Consider the following 24,027-nt stretch of genomic DNA (forward strand, 5'->3'; position numbering starts at 1 on the left):
CCTTGCCTAGCCAATGAACTTGCGCTCCTGGGGGCGGTGCAGCGAAAAGAGGAGGCGTGGTCCGGTGCAAACGTTCCCTGGTGCTATTTTGCAGTTCCAGAAAACAATTCCGCCACAGACCAGGAAAAACCTAGTCTAAAGTCAGTGCCGTGTTTTCAGTGGCGCGTTCAGATGCTATTTTAAGGGCGCATGCTTGGCCATAATGTAGCGAGTGCACAACGCACATACACTTTGCTTCTCTCATCTACACACAGACACAGCAGTTGACATTTTTGCAAACCATACATAATTACAAGAAAAAATATTCCACACGAGGGAAATCATTGTGGTGTCCATGAAGATGTGAAAAAATAGACATGAATCTAGCTTACACATTTACCCAAATTATTATACGGCTGTTCAACCGAAGCTAATTTGGGTGGGTTTCTCCCATCCCCATACAATGTTTCTTCTATGTCTTTTACGGCCCTGACGAGAACGTCGGTCTCCTCGGCTGTGAACCGCGCCTGGCAAATCCGCCGTTATAATAGCAATCCGCCATGGAATTAGTTAGTTAGTTTAACCACACAAGTTTTTAGAGAAACACGTGTGGTTAAAGAAGAAAGAAAGAAGAAATAAAGAAGAGGAACTGACATCTTAACCCACACAGAAATGATCATCTCTGAACCCAGTTTGGACTGAACCTGGTAAAACAAAACTAACGTATTTAATGGATAAATACAAGTATTTGTCTGGTACCTCATATTGGATGCTGAATAAGACAAAACAAGAGAAAATGAACTTCCATATATTGCAGATCCTTTATGTATTCCTTAACATGTTTTTAATGCCGCCCCCCTGGTTCAGAGATGACCAGTTCTGTGTGGGTTAAGATGTCAGTTCCTCTTCTTTCTTTCTTCATTAACCACACGTGTTTCTCCAAAAACGTGTGGTTAAACTAACTGAGTTCTCACACTCAGCAGTAACATGTTTCCAAACCTCAACAGTGAGTTCATCGCTCTGAAAATACTCCTGAAAATATGTAGTCACACTAGTTCCACATTACTAAATTAAAACTAGACCAAAGGTTATTAAAACAGTTCTGGAAGCGCTAGAACTCAAAGCCAGAACACAAAGAGGACAAAAGACAATAATTCATTACAATTTGTTTGTTAACATGTAAAAGACATTGAAAGTATTAACAATGAATGAACCCATTAGGATTGAGTTATATTAGACTGATATTCCTCTGCTCATGTGGGTTTTGTATAATTATTTGACTGATTTGTTCTTGTTCACAGAGGCATAAAGTTGACTGCAGTTCTCCTGAGCTCCAGCTTTTGCTCCTCTGATGGAAGCATAAGTCACTTTATCATCACAGCGAACCTGAATGAACATCACAGTTCTTTCAACCCACAATTATCACAGCATGTTGTTTGAGCTCAATTCATGAAGAACTGCATATAATCACACAAATCAAGAAGAACTGCATATAAGAGGAAAATATACAAAAATCATGTTGAGAGAAACTGGACAACATCAAGGAAGTGTTCGCTCACCTTGTTCTTTTTGCCTCGTTTTTTACTGTACGCAGCGACTTCAGTATAAGTCACATCATCTGTCTGCTCCTAAACATCAATGGAAATATGGAAAAAAATCAAGCTATTAAATGCCATCCATCAATAAAATTTTCCTCGGGTTCTGCAAATGTTCAGGTAATATATGTGTAAAACGTGTGTCCTGGCAATTTCATGACCTCATCGTCTTCAAAGATTCACATTTTGTTGTTTACAGGGAGAGCGTTTTCAAATACTTGCACTTTAAAACCCGTTTTCAAAACTTTGCATTTTCAGGGACCCAAAACACAGTTGCCGTGTAAATGAAGACTTCTGAGGCAGTGTTACGGTTTAATGTTCTACAGCAAAATAGAGTGAGCTTTTGTGAAAACTAAGTGAATATTTAATGACACCAATAGTAATTTCTTGCTAGAAATGGCATCATAAGTGGAAAACATTGATAAAAAATTTACATTTACACACAAACTGACAAACAGCCGCAACTTTCAGACGCCATCTTTATTTTTCTAGCTCAACTGTCACAGAATGGAAAGCACAGGATTGTGGGATATCAAAGGCAGTGTGTCACAGTGTCTGGTTGGTGTACCCTGGGTGTCCACTAGAGCAGTGGTTCTCAAACTTTTTACACCAAGTACCACCACAGAAAATATATGGCTCTCCAAGTACCACCATAATGACCAATATTAAAATACAGTAGCATAGTAGGCCTAACTATTCAGCTACAGTTATGCACAGCTCAAACACCAGGCAGTTTTATTTATAATAAGAATATTTATTGTTGTCAGCCACTTTAAACATTGTAACAACAGTTTTAACATCAATACTGCATTGTGTGCTGCTTACATACAGGTTTTTTTTTTTTTATGATTAAATGAAAATGTATTGTACTTAAAAGTACACTGTTGTTAGCACTTGTGCTCGGTTCACTCTCATCCTCTTCAGGTCTTGTATTTGAAATATTCTCCTCCTGATCCAAACTTCTCTTGCCAGATTGAAGCCACAATAGCAGTTTTGAATTATTCATAATTTAATCATCTACCTAACATTCATTTATATTTAACCTTTTCACACACTTAAGTTAAAAAAATTTAGCTGCTCCCCAAGCGTAAGCTTTTCAAGGCGACCGTTATAGATCGTATCACTTTGTTTCCATGGTGACGCGTCATTGCTTGTCACGCGACCACAACCACTCAATGACTGATGATCTGCTTTTATTTATTTTTTTATTCAAAATATTCACAAATTTGTTAGCTATAGCATTGAATCGCCTTTATAATGATCACGTTAGTTTGAAAAAAAATCACAGTTTGAATTTAGCAGTTGATCACGTTCTACTCACACCGGTGAGATCGAAATTCAGTGTTTCCTCTGCGTACCACTAGAGAGAACCTGCGTACCACACTTTGAGAACCACTGCACTAGAGGTATCTTCCCCATACCGTCACCACCACATCATGAACTGCATTTCCCATAATCCTTTGTCTGAACTCATCACTGATCATTGCACACAGCTGTTGCCACTCACATTGTTTGTATCTGTCTATTTATACCCTGTCTGTTTCAGTTATTGTCATGGAGTCCTTGTTTGATGTCAGATTGCATTTCTGAGTTCCATTCCTGTTTTGTTTCTTGTTTTTGGACTGTCTTTGTATGGATTTTGACCCTTTGCCTGGCTGGTTTATGATTACGGATTACCCCATTAAACTGCACATGGATCTTACCCCCTTTTGTGTGCATCCTGTGACGCAGTGAAGGATAGATCTGCGCTGCCTTTAGTGATGGCAAAATGAGGCTTCTTGAACCACTGAGACCTTGCAGCCCATTGCTTCAGCCGAAGGTTCATTACGCGAAGCTTCATTCATCATTGCTCACTAGTGACACCTAGCTATTGTGCAAAGAAATAGCAGACAAATTAATTCATTCTGAACAAGTCTGTTTTATTTATTTATTTATTTTCTACTCACTGTTAATGTCTGTAACCTTTCATTTGCTATAATAAAAAGACCTGAGCAAACATTTGTCCATTACCTGAGTACAATATAAAATATGTATCTTTCTCTGTCTGAATTTACTTGTGCAGAGACAACTGTCACACAAATAGTTAATTAATTATTCATAAATGGTTTGGATAGTGACAGTATGAACAACAACAGTGACACTGTGTTGAGTGCAGTGCTTATGTTGGAGGGAGTGTAATAAAGTAAACTGCAACAGAATAGTCTGGAAGGAAGGATTACAATAGATTTTTATTGAGAAAGTGTGTTTGGTTTTATACGATTCCTCTTCTCGGACAAAATCTCTACAGCCTTCAGAAGGAACAGAGGATGCAGGGGAACATAAAACTGGCAGTGCCAGCTGGTATAAATGAGGATACTGATGCTTCTGTTGAGCCCAGACAGGGGAGGATTGCCTCTTTCTTGCTGGCTCCATTACCAGGAAAAAGGAAGAGTCACAAAAAGCAAACATATCCAAAAGGGCAATCCAAATAAAAAAGCAGTCCAGTCCAGATCCAAAAATTTCAAAGCAATCCAAATAATCTTATCTAATTAATATAACAAGACTATAATATAGCTACTAGAATTAAAGCTGCAGTAGGTAACTTTTGTAAAAATTTATTTTTTACATATTTGTTAAAACTGTCATTATGTTCTGACAGTAGAATATGAGACAGATAATCTGTGACAAAAATCAAGCTTCTCTGGCTCCTCCCAGTAGTCCTATTGCCATTTGCAGAAATACACCGCTCCCGGTCAGAAACAACCAATCAGAGCCAGGAGGAATGTCTTAGCAGTGTCAATCAAGCCGTCAAAATCGTCGTTCAAAATCAAGATTGCCGGTGTGCCGCAGCTGTGCTAATGGCGGACAAACAACCAAAAGCAATCCAAATAATCGTATCTAATTAATATAACAAGACTATAATATAGCTACTATAATTAATAATACGAATATTTTATAATTATTCTAACCTGATAATGTAATAATATACAGCCCTAACACATATATGACACAATAACGATAATGACAATGACAGTTCTCTAACTCTCTGACTCTCTGACACTACAACTGCTTCTTCTACTCCTGCAACACCCACAAGGTGGCGCGAGTTTCGAACCGCCTTTTATCCGGAAGCGACACTCAGACCGAACCGATGACGTATCCACACAAACCGAGGCCTCGTTTGTCATTAGTCACGTGATTTTCATGTTAACGACACAAGCCTCGAATCGCGGCTTCATCTGGCACGCCCATTTTTTCTCGACACAAGCTACACAAGACCCAGAAACGACCTCCTACATCCTTATTCCCAAAGGTAAGAACAATGTTTAAATGCAACAAATTATGGAGATATATGAGAATGATTTAGGGGTTACAGTGGTATAAAAATACAACAATATGGATATTATGAACACCTACAGTGTTCAAGGTCATTTTCTTGTGGTTTGTATATAAACTGCTTTAAATATAACCCTCACTCGCCAACAAGATAAAGCCCATTGCCACGGCTCACAAAGAGTCACCCTGGTGAAGAGGGAACATCCACGGGGCGAACAAGATGAACTACGTGTGTGTGTCCAAGAAGATGTAGACCAACTAATGCTTGAAGTTTAGTAAGAATCCGGTTATGTGGTGATTTTGATCATTTTATTCCATTTAATCAAACTAAAGGGCTGAGAATTGATATTAATCTCAAATTTGAAATTCATTTGAAAATATTTCAGGCATATGACTTTTGACTACTATTTTGAAGTTACTGTACTCTGCCTTTGTATTGTCTGCAAAAAAGTCACACCAAAGCAAATGGCAGTAACTTCTACATTATCAAGATTTGGTTGCTGATCACCATTTACAAAATCATTATAGTAACACCCAGAGCCGGATTATCCATAAGGGCACTTGGGCCAGTGCCCAGGGGCACCAACCATTCACAACCACTAGGGGGGGCACAAATGTGTCATTTTTTTTAACGGCTACAGAAAATGAATCTAAATCCAAAATGGACAGACCACCACTAGTTTTTTTGTGAGATCATCACTAGTTTTTTGTGAGAACATCACGGGAATTGCGATCACTAGCAGCGCTGAGTCTGACGAAGCCGGAGCTAACTGTGGAGACGGTAACACTCGCATCTCAGATGGTACCGCCGGCGCTAGCGGGGGAGATGCTGCAGCCCGGTGCGTGTCCACTGTTCTCGACTTTATGCAAATATCAAGCGAAAAACGCGGTCGGGATGTGACATCTGTTTTGAGAGTTTAAAAATATGCAAATTGTGCCAGAGTTTGTGCTGGATTTAGTGCGTAAATCATTTTGTTTACAAATTAGACGCTTTGCAGTTGTTATATATATGTTGAATATTTTATTTTGGATGTGTTTATTGTGATTATATTGGCTGGGTTTATAAAAGTTTATAAAATTGAAATGATCTTTGCTTGGTGCATTTGGAAACAAAGTTTGTCTATTTCTAAATGTAATCGTGTGCATCGCTGATGATTACTGTCCGTGTGTTGAAAAAAACACTTTTGAGGTATAGTGCCCAGGGGCACCACACTGTCTTAATACGGCCCTGGTAACACCTGTATAAAATCCAGTGATCGTGGAATTATTTTTTCTGATGATTACAATTACTTTGTTATATGGTGCAGTTTGGTAGCCTATTCATTATAGCTGACTAGCCTATTATGCTATAGGCTTCTAGCTAGCTAAATACAGTAGATTGTGATCTATCTAATTTGTTTGTCTAATGCATATTTTGTCTTACTTGACCTTGATGTCTGCGTTTCAAAGCCATCTAAACTATCATTTTCCTTTGAGAGCAATGGGCCATCCTTAAATGTTATTAGTAAAAACAACCACTATTCAACTATATCAACTATTTGCTTTACCTACACTTTAATTCAGGTCAGAAAGCACAAATGTATGACACAGGCTAATTTAAACGCAGAAAACTTTAATGGACAGTAAAACAAGGGCATAGTGCAGTAACTTCAGGATGGCACAGCCTAACTCAATTTGAGCATTACAAACAAAGGCGAAGAAAGGTAAATGGTGTTAGGGTCCTCTGCCTTGGTTTTTCCCAGTGGTGTAGTCTACGTGATAATGCAGGTATACGCCGTATACCCACTAGAAAAGGTCAAGGATTTCCGTATACCCACTTAAAAAATCGTGAGGATACGTAACAACTTCGTTTTGTGTCAGAACTTTCACTTTCATTCATAAATTCACCCCGTCTGTGTTTGCGAAGCGACACCGAATCGCGGAATCCAGTCACAAATAGAGCTTGCTAAGCAGAACGTCACCGAATTTGGCTATTTTTGAATGAATAAATCAAAAGTAGGGCTGTACAATGAATCAAATCTCGGTATAGACTAGTGTCTGTGAATATTAAAGTTAAAAGAGACTGCAATTGTTCTACGCGTCTGGAATGAGCGCTCAATGTGTGCTCCACCACACACACCCACACACACCCACACACACCCACACACCCACACACACCCACACACCCACACCCACACACCCACACCCACACCCACACACACCCACACACCCACACCCACACCCACACACCCCCACAAAGTTTCATGTGGAGCATTCGGATATTTTTTTTTGTTTTTTTGAATTACCGCTGGGTGTGAATTGTGCTAAAATACGTTGCCTTATCTTCTCTGAAATGCGTTCTGCACATTCAGCTGACATAAAATTACTCTCTAAATAAATGAAAAAACATATCCAGTGATGTAATGTTTTCTGTGTTGACACTAACCTTGTGGGATGTCCATGTCCTAACTGCTGGGATAATCACACAACCGTATGACACGTCCAATTCGCGAACTAATGACTCCTTTGAACCGATTCATTTTAATGAATAGTTAAAACAACTGATCTATACAATACATTGTTATTACTGATAAAGTGCAAACCTGCTTATATTTAAATAATGGTGAACAATATTGACATTGAATATTGCACAACACCGGCATTCTGGATAGAGATTCAGTGGAAACACACATGTTAAATACATACAATATATGAAGAATTTTATTTTTTCTATTGCTTCCCCTTTGTTAGACTGTGTATTCATACTCTTGTGTAACCTTTCGTCTGGTTTTAATTGAGCAAGGTGACTGTGGGCTTGTGGGCTGTGCTTTTATTGTGACATACATGTTTTCCGTTGTGTTTTCAGTGCTGTGAGCTCACTGTTGAGGTTTGGAAACGTGTTACTCAGAACTCAGTTTGACCACATCGAGCATTGATCATCTCTGAACCGTGTTCACACTGATGATGGCTGTGGATTCTGTTGGTAGTTCCTCTTCTCTCTTTTAGCTGGTTGCTTCATACAGTAGAAGCTGGTGCGGATCTGGACTCTCATGATAGACTTTATGAGTCTCTACACATAAAGTCAAGGTATTGCTGAGCTATTTTTACTGATGATATTTAACTGAAGGAAAGACTGACAGAAACAGAAAATGGCTGAAAAGAGTGATTTGTGTCTGCTGGGACTGATCATTCTCTGCTCATTTCTCACAGGTAAACACATTTCTACATGCTCTTTAAACTCACGAGAAAGGGTTAAATATTAATATACTTACATAAAAATGTTTTACTAGAGCTGGTCTGGCATGGAGTCTGTGAATGAGTTAGTTTGAACATGCTTTATTCGTCCTCACATTCATGTTCTGCTCTCACAGTCACTGTCACTTGCTGTGCACCACCTGATGTATTCTGGTATGTGTATCACATTATATTGATAACTCAGCAGAAAAATAAAAACTTCCATTCCAATTTATTAGCAAAGCTATTTGTGTCACTGAACACTTTTAACTAAAAATGTAGACGCTACAAAATGTATAAAACTGAAATAGTACTTTTTTAAATAAAAATGTAAGTGCATTAAGTAAACATTCATAAAACTGAAATAGTCAGTATGCTTAATTACAACAATATTATTGATCTGTCTGCATTGACACCATTATATGAGAACTGAACTGAGCTGGACGATGACATCACTGTTTTCAGTCCTGCTGTATATATAAATGAACTAAATTAATAACTAATGATTTTTACAACCTAAATGACCTTGGACAATATGGACAATGACACTTTTCTTTTAGAGCTAAAGTAAAGCCTTAAATAAACTGTGTTGCATTATTTTCCTGTTATCTCTGTAACGACAATGACTATGACATGCGGTCACATGCTGTTCAAATTAGTAAATCCTGATCTCCAAACAGACAACGAGTTGTTCATGGCGTCTCCAAGTCTGCTTGAACGGTCAAAATTGCATCTTTGTGGCTCCCCCGAGGGACATTTGAGTCACATAAGGAAACCCTGTTTTCTTAGAATCCCCTCTAAAACCCCCATTTCAGCATGGACTCCCTGTGACTTTTCACAGACTCGTGACATTCCACACACACATACACACACACACACACACACACACACACACACACACACACACACACACACACACACACACACACACACACACACCAACATCCTTTAATGTATGTAACTCAGACTTGTATCTGAACTTCCTGTATGCATGTGTGATTAATGTTGTTTTGATCATATAGTTATGATCTTCGAGTGTTTGGATCTGAAATGTATTTTTGAAGAATGTTCTCCCAGTAGAATCGATTTCCGTAACCCGAGCTCATTGGCAGGTCATAAAATTTGACCACAGAGCTATCCAGCCGTATGCATGAGATAACAGGGTCGCAACATTCCAACACACACACACACAAACACACTCTGGACTTTGAAACAGAAACCCCCTACAGAAAAGGACTTTTACCCATAAAGTCACTCTTAAATGTACTAAATATATATATTTGTGTGTTAAGAGGTGTGTGTAAACCATAGGAAAGCATATGTCCTATTTGTAACATTAATAGAACTGCTATTGCCTATACAAATGCATAATAATGTATCTTTGCATGGCTACAATGCCTAGATTCTATTTTTCTCTCCAGCTAACGGAGTTGAATTCCGATAGCAGAATTCAGTGATGCGCATTGTTTTATAAGTTCTACCAGAAAGACTCGGGAGATAAAATGATATAACGAGTAAATTTATTAATAGCTCAGCAAGCATAGTCTTTGGCGTAGGCCCCGTCCTTAGCAAGCAATGCGAGGGTAACGGAATCTGCAAATCCCGCCTGAAGATGAAGGCAGGGGCGCAGCCGACCCCCTGGAGGCAAAGGAAGGGACCATCCTGGTGGTGGTGGGGAGGATGGAGGGAAAGGACCATCTTGGAGGTGGTTGGGGAGGATGGAGGTAATTGGCGCCGTCATCTGCGAACTCAGACGGATGTAAGTACCATTCTTTTATACTGAGAGTGTTAACACATGATTGGTTAGAAGTGAGTTAATTCATGACGCGCTGATTGAGTCTTCCTGGCAGAACTTAACGCTAAGCTTACATTTCTACCAGAAAGACTCGGGAGATAAAATGATATAACGAGTAAATTTATTAATAGCTCAGCAAGCATAGTCTTTGGCGTAGGCCCCGTCCTTAGCAAGCAATGCGAGGGTAACGGAATCTGCAAATCCCGCCTGAAGATGAAGGCAGGGGCGCAGCCGACCCCCAAAGATAGGTGGAGGAACACCTCCGCCGGGACGGAGGAACACCTCCGCCGGGACGGAGGAACACCCCCAAAGATAGGTGGAGGAATACCTCCGCCGGGACGGAGCCCACCCCCGAAGAACTGTAAGTAAGAGTACCCACCAGTCATGGATCCTGCAGTTCCTGGAATGAGAAAGAAAAGTTAAGAATAACGTGAAAAAGCTTTTTTTAATTTTTTTATATATATTAAAAAATGAACTGCATAAAGACAAGGTCACGATAGACCATACGTGAAAGCCATAATATTGCTCGATTATGATGACCACTTAGACAAGGCCTCAATGGACCATAATACCAAATTTGCTGTGCATAAACATGATGTGATAGACAACATAAAGACAAGGTCCAAAGACCACACATAATAGCTATAAAGCACAAGGTCGTGATGACCACATAGAGACGAAGCAGCGATGGACCACTTGACCCTGATAGGCTGCACATAAAAGCCATTGAGGCGCCAGGTCGTGATAGACCACATAAACAAGGTCAAGCTTGACCACAAGGCCACGATGGACCGCACGTAAACACAAGGTCATGCTTGACCACAAGGCCACGATGGACCGCACATAAACACAAGGTCATGCTTGACCACAAGGCCACGATGGACCGCACATAAACACAAGGTCATGCTTGACCACAAGGCCACGATGGACCGCACATAAACACAAGGTCATGCTTGACCACAAGGCCACGATGGACCGCACATAAACACAAGGTCATGCTTGACCACAAGGCCGGCTCGACCACACATAACAAGGCCGCGATGGACCAACATACCTCAATGGGCATATGCAGACAAGCCATGCAGGCTACACGGCCATGATAGACCACATATAGCTGGCCATGATGGCCATTAGACACAAAAGACCACAAACGAGACAGGCCACGATAGACCGGACGGCCATTGGACCACATAAAACCAAGGCCTCGATGACCCACAAGGCCATAATAGCCACAAATAGGACAAGGCCACGGTAGGCCACACGGCCATGGGAGACCACATAGACGAGACCGCTTAGGAGCCACAACGGCCGCTAATGCCACACAGAGACAAGCCTATAAGACAAGGCAACTAAGCCACACAAAACCGAGGCCTCGATGGACCACAGACCCCGATGGGCCACACACAGGACAAGGCCACGATAGGCCACACGGCCATGATAGACCACACAAAACGAAGGCTGCGATGGACCACAGACGGCCACACATAGGACAAGGCCGCAATAAGCCACAAAGCCACTAAAGGCCACACATAAACAGGCTAAACATAGACACGGCCATAAAGCCACATGAAACCACGACCTCTAGAGGTCACTAGACCTCGATGGGCCTTGCAGGACAAGGCCACGATAGGCCACACGGCCATGGGAGACCACAGAGACGCGACCGCTTAGGAGCCACAACGGCCGCTAATGCCACACGAAAGACAAGTTTCACAAGACAAGGCCGCTAGGCCACACGAAACCAAGGCCACGATGGACCACAAGACCACGATGGGCCATAAGGACAAGGCCACGATAGGCTACACGGCCAAAATCGACCACACAGAACGCGGCTATGATAGCCACTCAGGACATGTCCACAAACGGCCACAAGGCCGTGATGGACCACACATAGGCGAGAGACAAGACCAGACAGCCACATGAAACGAGGCTGCAATAGCCACATGGAGACAGACCACATTATCTGCTTATCGGGTGATGCAAGATAGAGTTCCAGCACAGATTAATTGAAACATGACACCACCACCAGTATTTGCATGAGGATTTACCTGAATCGGTACTGAAGAGCTTGCTGAGCTTCCAGAATGATTTTAGAATCATTTCTTAAATAAGACTTGAATGCAGAGGAAAACCATCTGCCCAGCATCTTGATAGCTGAAGTAGAAATGCCGCATTTGGCTGCTGTAGTGGCTGCCCCGATCCTGCAGGAATGACCAGTATGCTGAAAGGGAGACAGCTGTAGCTTTTGAGGACTGAAACTAGATGAGTCCTGAACCAGACTTTAGAGAGAGATGCTTCGTTAGGTAGGAAAATAGAGGGAGTGATCTGAGAAACTAGGGAGGATTTTAGGAATTTACTCAGATAGAAGGGACAAAATGTATTGCTAATTTTAGAATTTGTTAATGTGATACCAGAACTTTAGTCATTTGGAGTGCTTAAGAAAGAGTAAAGAAATTAAGTGAGAACGTAAATCAGAAAAAGAAAGACCATGGCAAGATCGGAGTGTTTAGATCTGAAGTAAATTCCCCTGGGTGCATGAGCCATGAATGCTGTTAAAACATGGCTACAATCGAATATGAAAATAGAAAGAGAAGACCATTTCGAATGGAAGTTAATTAAAAGGGGGGTTAAATGAATTCCACTTTCTGATAATGTTGCTGTTAAAGCATTTCAACAATTGCAAAGTTACAATGCACAAAGTCGAGCATGGAGGACTTAATTTAAAGAGATTGCATTGTAAGGACTACAGCAACGCTGAGAGGGACTGAGCGGCATTCCTTCCGGATAAGTGGCATTGCAAACCCTAAAGTTACATAAATCCAGCTCCCAGAATATGATTTATAGCCTATCGAGACAGGATGAGATAGTGAATGACTAGAAGATTACTACGCATAAGCTACATAAATTCATCGACTAACCATCCGGAAATGGTGTCTACATGTTGATGCTTCGGAGTCTCTCCATCTCTGAGTAGGTTTGACGAAGCTAAAAGTTTTGAAAATGTCTGTGAGTAATCGGAGCTGCAAAACGAGCTGTTGAAACTCCACCCCCTGTGCCAGGGAGCAGCAGCCTGACTGCGTCCAAAGGGACAGACAAAAACAATGCACTTTACTCACACTCAAATGACAATTCCAGCATAATAGAAGAAAATATCTTTGGAGCATTCCAAGTCAAACCCCTCACACACACCCTGGGGACACTGGAGACCCACCAGACATTGATTTCGTAATTGTAGACTTGGAAGGAACAACCGGCCGTGATGAGGATGGGAAATAAAGGAATAGCACATATTCTCTTCTGTAAGTAGCACGTCCTAAGCGCAGCGCCATCAGAAATAAAGGAATCTGAAAAGAAAACCGAAACATTATAAACAAATACTGCAGAAATATAAGCTTTTAAGGTGTAGGGAGCCACGCCTTCAGTGATATATGGTCTAGCTGGATTGAGCAGAGCGACTAATTTACATGATCACTGTTAGAGGAGGCAGGGTTGCTGAAGGGCAGAGCCACCTGAAGACTAAAGTGTGTATCTATAGCATTGCAGTGGTCAGGAATGTGCTCACGTGACCTTAATCATGAAATTGGAGACTACTGATTGCCAGATAAACATCTCAGGAATAGCATGATCGTCTAACAAGATCTGCCTCGATGTAACCGGTCTTCGTTAGCACATACAACATACGTTTTGCCACCACTTATGTTGATGAACCCAAAAGGATGTTAGCAGCCACTATAGGATAATTTCTGTAAAGCGTGAATGAACTCGTTCATTTCTGAGCCTGAGCAGGCTCGATAAGTTTTTTTTTATTTATTTTTTATTTTTTTATTTTTTAAGCCTAATTCTTAATCGTATTAATCTTAGTACAATACTTACCTGAAGTAGGGTGACGGCATACCGATAAGATACAACATCAATCACACTTGATATTCTGTTGTTGACTTTTGAGCATAGAATCTATTTCTCAGCTGCGCAGCGTACACCTGACATTACTCTCGAGTTGCTCTTGTATGAGTGAAGTTTTATTCCCGTCCAAGAGATCGCTGGCCATGGCAACAAAGGGAGTCCCTTGAATAGAAAAATCCGTGAACATTTAAATCATACAGATGAGTAAATATAATTTCACTTGAGTCTTCTTGACTGATATTATTATTATTATTATTATTATTATTATTATTATTTATTTTTTAATTTTATTTTTTTTGTAATTTTTTTTGTTAAATTTTTTATTTTTATTTTTATTTTTTTTTGTGATTGGTTTGAATGATAAAATTTAAACATAACTATTAGGTCTACTGTGTTAATCACATTTTGGCAAAGTCTGTGACCTTTGACCTGAGCATCCTTAGTCTGCCTTCTTTATACATTTAATATCAAATACCTATTACGTAAATATTTCTATGACACATATTGGTGGATTAAAGTAGTCGCTGAGAACATTTGTGTTGCAGCGATTGTACCATATTTCTGTTACTGAAGAACTTAAATGCGGGTATGAAAAGATCTTGATGATATGAAGAAAAAAAAAAGTATATATAGTTTGGAACAGCTTTAGAGATTTATCAGCACTGTAAATGTATCATTTACTTCCTTTATATTATATACTCATGCAACATACCCATATAAGCCCGACATACCCTTCATAACCATGTCTACTATACACAACGTCAAATGACCAACCTTCCTTTAAGGTCAGCTTCTTTCTTTATGATAATGGTCATATATTTACATGTATCATTTTCACATTTTTTTTTATTTTTATATATATATATTTTTTTATATATTTTAACGGCATTAATTGCTGTTGTTTTATGTTTGAAAAATAGATAGTTATATTACGAAAAACGAGCTGAGATACAAGTAAAATAATATTCCCCCTATTGATTGGTTGAAGTCTGCAATCATCCAGTTATAAGTCGAGATATTTCCGGCGGTCGGGAAGTGATTGACAAAAACATCTCCATAAATGCCGAATCAGAAAAGAGCGTAAAACAAGTTGAATAGGTAGGCCTAGGCTACTGCTCCTTTAAGATGGAAGGCACTCTCACAATGGTGAGTGAGCAGATGAGGAGCGCGAGCTGTAATATATGGCATATGCATATAAAGCCGATTTAACATCTTAGTTGCTTTTAAGCTTGTTTTAATTTTATTCAGCAACCCAGTTGTTAGTATTTTGCAACTGCCCATGAGTGCGTGGGATCAACGACGCTGAAAATAGATTTCACTGCGCTGTGGGATATCAGTTACGTAAGTCTTTGCATATACACTTGCTACAACCAGCGAGCTATCCGACCCTACTTTTTAAAGCGTTACAGTGTTGCGTTGCGGACTGCAGTATAAATCGGCATTTTTTTATATTATTTTTTTTTATAAGAAAACTACCACGTCACCACAGTCGCCATTTGAACTATACCGCTGATGAAGGGAACAGTAGAGTAGCAAGTTAATATACTTACCTGAATGAAGTTTAATCAAAGTAATGGGGACATGTAAACAGTGGCCGCTGAAAGCGCCTACCAACGTAAAACCTTGAAAGTGGAACTTGAAAAACCCTGTGTGGAGATCATCTCGCATGAGATTTCAAGCTGCCGCGCGCTTGTTTCCTACACAAGTGTGTCGCACTCGCGCACCGCGAAAGTTGCTGAGATCTAATCAACGATACGCGAATGAGTGAACGCCGGCGTCGGTTTCGGCGAACTGAATGGAAGCGTAATTGGCGCCGTCATCTGCGAACTCAGACGGATGTAAGTACCATTATTTTATACTGAGAGTGTTAACACATGATTGGTTAGAAGTGAGTTAATTCATGACGCGCTGATTGAGTCTTCCTGGCAGAACTTAACGCTAAGCTTACATTTCATATGTCTGGAGAAAATCCTCTCCAGTTAAAGTCAATCATTACTCATTCGAGTGGGCGTGTCTAACCGGACAAAGGAATCTTCCCGCTCGAAAAATCTCGACAGCTGATTCGTCCTACACGAAGGAGGGGACGGCACCTGGGACACTGATAAAAGTCCAAAACCTTCTCTCTCATCTCTCTCTCAACTCATCCAACTTCTCTGGACCCTCTTCCTCGGCGCAGCGCTTCTCCAAAGGAACATCTGGAGGAGGCCCTGGCCTTCTCCATCGAGCGAGCACATGTTCGAGTCGTAGCTGCGTCCTTTGCAACAAACACTGTAAACCTCTCCCATCCCGGGAGATGAACCTTATTTTCCGGTAACATTAAATTCAAGTGAGCCTTTACATCGTCTTGCGAAACGACCCAGAAGACGAAGCTAGACGCAAACCAGCCGGACACGCGCACGCGCGCCCCCTCTTCAGCACCACACTGAAAGAACACAGAATCTTGCAAGTAACGTAACGCTCTCTAAACGCTGATTTCAGGTGTCCAGGTCTTAGGTCTGTGATTTAAGTTACCCTCTATCTTCCCTCTATATCTTTCTCTCTTTCATTTCATTTTCATTCTGATCACGCTATGTTTATGTTTTCGTTCGATTAAATGTTTGTTTGTTTGTTTGTTTGCATTTTTACGTACGTTTATGTTTGTAGTTTATATAATCTCTAGTGTGTGCCATTTTATTAATAAACCCATGTATACTTTTAATTGTCTCTGTGTTTGAAAACCCACCTTATAAAGTCAATGAAATTTTAAAAGATCTAAGCTACAAGCTCGATATTGACTACCTTGAGTAGTTTTAATTCATAAACTCAGAAAGTTTGATATTCGCGGCCAGAAGATAAAACTTTCTTGGAGTTTGAAAAGAGATACCCCCTTCTTAACTGTAATGATCAGACAGTACAGAACAAGGTAATCTCGATAATTGATTAAATAAATGTACATGCGACTTATGAATTATGACCATGAGTCATAAATATTAATATTTCCAAAATTCCCTATATTCTTGAGCTAATTCACATTTACCCCGAGTCGTTATTGTTACATCTCTGTAAAGCTGCTTTGAAACGATCTACGTTTTGTAAAAAGCGCTATATAAATAAACGTGACTTGACTATCCTCTAATTTGCTGTAAACTATTTTTTGGTATTTTGATAACTGCGAGTCGGGATCACAGCGCATGGATCCATAAATATTATATATATATATATATATATATATATATATATATATATATATATATATATATATATATATATATATATATATATATATTAGGGGTGCAACGGTACAGATAGCCCACGGTCTCTGTTCGGTTTCGGTACATGTTTTGTGCAGAAAGAGACTGCTATTTCATCCCAAAAATATGTTTTATTTTTCTTATGAGCATAAACAGAATGTCACAGTAGGAAGAACATCAATGTATGGAATAAATTAACACTCTAGTCTGTACTGAACAACACTAAGTAATACAACCTCTTTAACTATCACTTATATGAAATACAAAATGTAAACAAACACACTTCAAAATATTCAAGTGGATCCCAATTCCAAACCTTGATAACTGGTATATGAAGTGATCAATGTGAAAGAAAAAGTGCACTTTTACCTTTAACAAACATAATTTAGCTTGTGCTTTGAATAAAAAAAAGCAGAGCAAAATAATATAATTAAAAAAATACTGCATTCAGGATACAAAGTGCAATGTTATTTACTCATCCACTATTGAGAGATTCTTGTGCAAAAAGATGAGTCTATCAACACTGTCTGGTGCAAGGCGAGACCGGTTGGCACTAACGATGTCCCCAGCAGTGGAGAAAATTCTCAACTTTTCAGAATGCCGCAAGCGCACCGTAGGTCACGTGACAAGAACCAACCAGAGCGCAGCTGATGGTTGCTTTAGCAACGACAGACGCCTCCAGAGCGCAACCACCCTAGCACTTTGGAAAAAGGAGAACGCGGCGCGCCTAGCGTTTTCTATGCGTTTTTAGGCGCGATATGTGAACGGCGCCTAAAGCAAAAACTAAAAGGATCAGTGTGAACTCAATGGCAAAACCGAAGTCCCGCGGGACACGAGGGTAGATTGTCCCGTGCAGGGCTGACCGAACGGTCCGGGATTTTACCGTGTACCGTTGCATCCCTTATTTATATATATATATATATAGGGGTGTAGTGATATTCAAACCAAACCGAAAACCGTGGTACACCACCCATGATGCGTATCGCGATACTCTCATGGCGTACTGAGGACGCCCCGCCCCCTGCTGCCCCGGCCCAGCCCCGGCTCAATGGACCTCATGTCTTATGTGTACACAACGAATACAGCGTTTTAGCCTAACCACCATTAACACCCTATAATAGCAAGCTCCGTATTTTGTTACTTTCGAGGTGTAATCTCTCAAATTCTGTCTATTTGATCACAAAATTCAAACAATAAATGCCGTTTTGGCGCTCTTTGATGTGGCGTGACAGATCACTGTACTAGCTCCTCATTTTAAGCGGCAGCAAGCGCGAGTAAACGTGATTCTCTTCCTCAGTTACAGAATAAACATGAATGGACACCTGAAGGTATGTTAAAATATACAGTATACTTACTGAAAGGCATCATAACTTGTGTAATCGATCGATCAGTGTTTCAGCAGCGGAATAACGCCAATAAAACATCTTAGTTTGTCACATCGCCTTATATTTACCTCAGGCAAGTCATTCAGTGCCCACAGCTTGTTGGTTCCTAAATGAACTCTTGCACTAAATAAATGCACTATATTAGCCTATATAATATATTTTACTTAACATGTTAATGATTGATATCTTGATTATTTAATGTAGCCTATGTTTTAAATATCTGTCATGAAAATGACAGCAACTGTGAAAATATTTATATTTCAATAACAAATTAGAGTAGAAAACATAAGTTAATGATAAAACTGCCTTATGTGCAGTTTACATGTTTTCATACAATGTGTTGAGTGTTGATTATTATATCTAAAAATAAATAGTATCTGAAATTAGGCTAAAAGTCTAGGCTCTGTTGTTAACCTTTAAGGTTATAGTAATGTGTGGGCTCCCTATAGTTTACAGCATTAGCAGATCTTTTTTTTTTTTTATCCTTGCGAAAAGTTTAATTGTAATTGAATTAATTTAAAGACAAAGACAGAATTTGTTCATTAAACCACTGTAAAAAAAAAGAAGCAATTTTAGCTTTCTAAACCCCCCACCCCACCGAACCGAACCGAAACGAACCGAGATGTCAAAACCGTGGGGCGTACCGAACTGTCAGTTTTGTGTATCGTTACAGTAATATACACTGTGTATATATATATACACAGTACTGTGCAAAAGTCTTAGGCATGTTAATAGGAGGTGTTACGATATTAAAGTGTCTAGGAAATATACATAACATTAAGGATATTAAAACACCACTGGTGTGTGGAACGTGGTGGAAGGAAACATGACAGACAACTTCTGAGAGAGAAATTTGACTGGAGTTTTATTTTACAACAAGCCGTAGCCACTGAATCCAGTCAAAGCAATTATATGTCTGTGGGCTATGTACAATGATAAATAAAATAAAAAGAAAAATGGGAAAGAACTTAAGTGGCGCCAAAGGAAATAACAAAACATAACAAAACAATCCTTAACTAATCCCTAAACCTAACCAAATATAAACCAAAGAAAAATGCAGAAAACAAACCGAAATCTTCGCGCTTCCGGCGCCTAAATAACCTGACTAATAATAAAAATACAAGGGTTGGCGCTCACCTCTTACCTGGTGTGTATATACACAAAAGCAGCTACGGGCAAAATGTATATCGCGATATACTGACCTGATGTTCCTTCCCAAAATAGCTTTGCAGCTGAAAACTCTTGTTATATTCTCATATAGTGATACACACGTAATACGAATAAGTTACTAAATATAAATATAATCACTAAAGCACATAGCACACTTCTCCGGGTAGATTAGATTAAACAGGCAAAAACTCTCAAGGAGTATACAAAAACTCAGCACGCCGCATAACAGCTTGCTGCCGCAAGAGAGGGAGAGAGACAAGTGAATGAACCCGCCATCTCTCTTAAACCAGCTGGACTGCCTCTGATTGGTTCTGGTGCTCCGCCCTAAGGATAACTGACAGATGAGTCAGCCAGTCACAGCGACCTAGAGGCGGGCACAAACAGAAAGAAAACTCAATGAACGCACAACACACGTGTAGTGCATCAGCGAGCGAAAACATCATTCCCACGCCAGCGAAACGCACGTGGAACGTAACAGGAGGCCAGGGAGGAGATGACCCTTCAGGAGGCCAGGGTGGACCAGACAGTTCAGGAGACCATGGCAGCGCGGCCTCCATGGTCCTATCAAGGGACCTCCTGCCCCCCCAAAAAAATGTCCTTGGGGGCGGCTATGGGGTTATGGGCAGGAACCGACAGCGTGGCAGCGGCCATCTCTGCTGAGGGCTCAGGTTCAGGCGTGGCGGCGGCCATCTCTGCTGAGGGCTCAGGTTCAGGCGTGGCGGCGGCCATCTCTGCTGAGGGCTCAGGTTCAGGTGTGGCGGCGGCCATCTCTGCTGAGGGCTCAGGTTCAGGTGTGGCGGTGGCTATCTCTGCTGAGGGCTCAGGTTCAGGTGTGGCGGCGGCCATCTCTGCTGAGGGCTCAGGTTCAGGTGTGTCGGTGGCTATCTCTGCTGAGGGCTCAGGTTCAGGTGTGGCGGCGGCCATCTCTGCTGAGGGCCCAGGTTCAGGTGTGTCGGCGGCTATCTCTGCTGAGGGCTCAGGTTCAGGTGTGTCGGTGGCTATCTCTGCTGAGGGCTCAGGTTCAGGTGTGGTGGTGGCCATCTCTGCTGAGGGCTTAGACAACGTGGCGGCAGCCATCTTGTCCAGAGACACTGGCTCGGCGGCGGCCATCTTGTCCTTTAAGACGGTATCGTTTAAGTCCACCCCATGGCAGAGCACACAAAACTCTTCAACATATTCCTCTATCGTGCGATTACCTTGGCTGAGGCGGAAGAGACGGATTACTGGGTTCATGGTAGGTCTGGGTCTTACTCGGCTGCTGGATCTATGTTTGGCGAAGTTTTCTGTCACAAACTGCTCCGAGACTCGAAGGTGAGATCCAAATGCCGCCTTTATTATGGGAAATCCAAAGGCGTAATCCAAAGAACAGTCAATGGGTCAAAACACAGGTAGGCAGTACAAACAAACAAACAAAACAAAACAAAACAAAACAAAACAAAACAAAACAAAACAAAACAAAACAAAACAAAACAAAACAAGCAGGGGTCAGAGGCAAGAGAGTAGTCCACGGAACAGGGAAGAAATCCAAAAACCAAGAGACAGGAAACCAGGGGAAAAATGCTCAGAGATGCAGTGAGACACAAACAGAACTTCACAGAGAGTAAATGAGAGAACATGGAATAAATAGGCTGAAACTAAGATAATGAGACACAGGTGAATGTGATAATGAGTGTTGATGAGTCCAGGCAAAGAATGATGGGAGATGTAGTTTGTGAGTGAAACATGATAGTCTGGTGTGGAGTGAGCATTCTCAAGGGCACTCCAGCTCTGGTGACCGTTACACATTTATTGCTAAAGGTTAGTAAAAATGATAAGATTTCAGAAAAAGAACTGTTATTCAGATGTTTTGGCGTCTACTATTTTAGTTCAATTGGATGTTCGTTTTATTAATGATTTTGGTATAGTTCTATTATAGAAAATCTGTTAGTGTATCAATCATCTACTGTGTGAAACAACTGTGAGAGAGTCTGGAATATTGTATTTATTATTATTAGGGGTTCAAGCATGAAATGCTGAAACCCTATTGTAATTGTAAGGATTTGTAAAACGCATCGTGCAGGACAAACCGTAAGGCCTAGAGACTTGAAACCTGGCCAGATGGTAGGCCTCAATTTGGGGACAACCTATCAGAGTATGACACCGATTGGCCCATAGGTGGCGCTACAGCAACCAAAAGTTCAAAATTGCTCATAACTCTTAGACCGTTTGTCCCAGGATCAAGTGTCTTATATCGTTGGAATCCTTGGCTCAAGGTGGACAAAATGGCTATCTCCAATTTGCTCGCCCTTCAGGCGCCAATTTCGAGTAAATTGCATTTTTAAAAAACAAACAATTTTTTCGAACTTCTCCTAGGTTTTTGGCCCGATTGGAACCAAACCACTGCAAGAATATTCTCTGGAGTCTGACAATCAATAATCATCCAAACAATTCAAAATTTCAATTAACAGTCGATAAGGGGAACCAAAATATTTGATGGCACCAGGGCCACTTTTACTAAAACGGTTATAAATTGTGAACGGAAAGATATTTTTTTGCTAAACTTGGGATACTTCTTCCTGAGCTCAATCTGAGATCACTTGAAAAAAATCGCAACAATTGGCCATTTGGTGGCACTATAAAACGGTTATAACTTGTCAACGGAAAGAGATATTTTCGCAAAACTTGGGACACATGTTCATGAGCTCATTCTGAGGTCATGTGAAAAAAAATCATGACAATTGTCCACTTGGTGGCACTATAAAATGGTTATAACTTGTGAGCAGAATCTGAGTTGACATGAAAAAAATCGTGACAATTGGCCACTTGGTGGCGCTATAACAGTGAAAAAAATCATTAAAATAGCTATAAGCGCACCCAACTGTTAGTCTACTGAAAATTGGCACGCAGTGTCTTTGTCCAGGGTGCCATGATAGTCTATGAGAACATTGGTGTATCTCAAAAAACTCAGTATACGTCATTGGCACAATGCCAGTGTTTTTTCACAGGAGTGACCTCCTAAGACTCCTGAATCCTTGCCGAGTCCAACAATACCAAACATGCCAGGTTTCGCCTTATGGTTTTTGTAAGTGTTATTTAGAGCTTTAAAAAATTGTGTTTATCTTCAAAGCCGTTAGTCCGATCGAGACAACAACAAAAAAACAAAGGAAATTTGAAAACATAGGTAAATAGCTAAACAATAATGCCAAAATGTTAAAATTATGATAGGAACTGACAAAAAAATGAATTAAATCCAATCAATTTCACCCATGGATCATTTTGATGCTCTCACATGTTTGAAACGAACAATGATGGATTGTGATGAAATTTGTTTTGAATTGGGACTGGCGAATCCCCGTCCATACTGTCAAAAGACCCGCCCACTTTAGTTACTGTTGCTATGTCTGACAAGCGACACCACTCTCACACCACACCAAGTTCTCACACAGTGAAAAATACATTACGGATCAGAGAGGAGACTGCGCGCTGACAGACAAGTACTTTTGATATGAAACAAATGGCGCTTTTCCACTACACAGTGTAACACAGTGTACATTTTCCACTGTGTAAAAGTTGTACCTGTACCTGCTTCCAGGTACTTTTTTTCGTACCACCTCCGGCGAGGTTCTAAGCGAGCTGAGGCGATACTAAAATGTGACGTGAAAACACAGCAGACTGCTGACTGGTCAGAGAGAATCGTCACTATTCACTGCGTCATCTTTGCACGCGCCAGACGGAGTATCCTGAATAAAAAACAGCAAAAACAAAAACATCCAAAAACAGCATACACTCGATTTCCTCCATTGTCCTGTGTGTGTGGGTAGCGGGTGTATCTCGCGTAGAAGATTAAGTCACAGCAGTTTCCTGCGGCGTCGCTATGACGACCAGGTACTATTGTGGAGGTACTATCTGCAATGGAAAACGGAGCGAAAAGCGAGCCGAGCCCAGTCGATTCGAGTCAAGTTGAGCTGGTACTGGTAATGGAAAAGCGCCAAAAGTCTCACCTTTCAAATGTAGTCATTTTTTAGAGACATTTAAACAATAAATACTGTTTTGTGACTCTTTAATGTGTCTGACAGATCGCTGTAGACTCGAGGCTCAGTTAAAGCTGCTTGTGAACTGATCATCTCTTCCTTCTAGGTAATTTATAGCATTAAAATAAACATGAATAAACATAAAAGGAATGTTGTTTTAAAGTGCTAAGACGTCAGTACACTTTGTTTTTCAAATTTAAATCCTCCAATGTTAATCTACTAACTCTCCTGACTGCTTTGTGGGACAAAATGGCTGATTATGATTAGTCAGATCGCCTGTCAATCAAACTCCCTGCAAAGGGTCAATTGAGAATGCCCGTGCGCACAGTCCTGATCTAATCAACAACTTTGCAGTTGCACATAGGAAAGCCCGGAAAATCCCGCTATAATGTAAGAGAGCATCTTTTTTATGTATTTGGACATAGGCCTAAC

At 40.6% G+C, this 24,027-nt stretch overlaps 1 protein-coding gene across 1 annotated transcript in view; it reads left to right on the top strand.

The window, feature by feature from the left end:
- The first annotated feature begins 7,957 nt into the window (after positions 1–7,957).
- LOC309498471 (uncharacterized protein) overlaps positions 7,958–24,027 on the top strand; it is a 180,273-nt gene continuing 164,203 nt past the window's right edge. The window contains exon 1 of the mRNA XM_082169238.1: positions 7,958–8,078. Within this exon, the coding sequence (XP_082025364.1) occupies positions 8,018–8,078 (61 nt within the window). The 5' untranslated portion in view covers positions 7,958–8,017. The remainder of the gene's footprint in view (positions 8,079–24,027) is intronic.

The sequence above is a fragment of the Leuciscus leuciscus genome (assembly GCF_965113295.1).
Source record: "Leuciscus leuciscus genome assembly, chromosome: 1".
Lineage (NCBI taxonomy): Eukaryota > Metazoa > Chordata > Actinopteri > Cypriniformes > Leuciscidae > Leuciscus > Leuciscus leuciscus.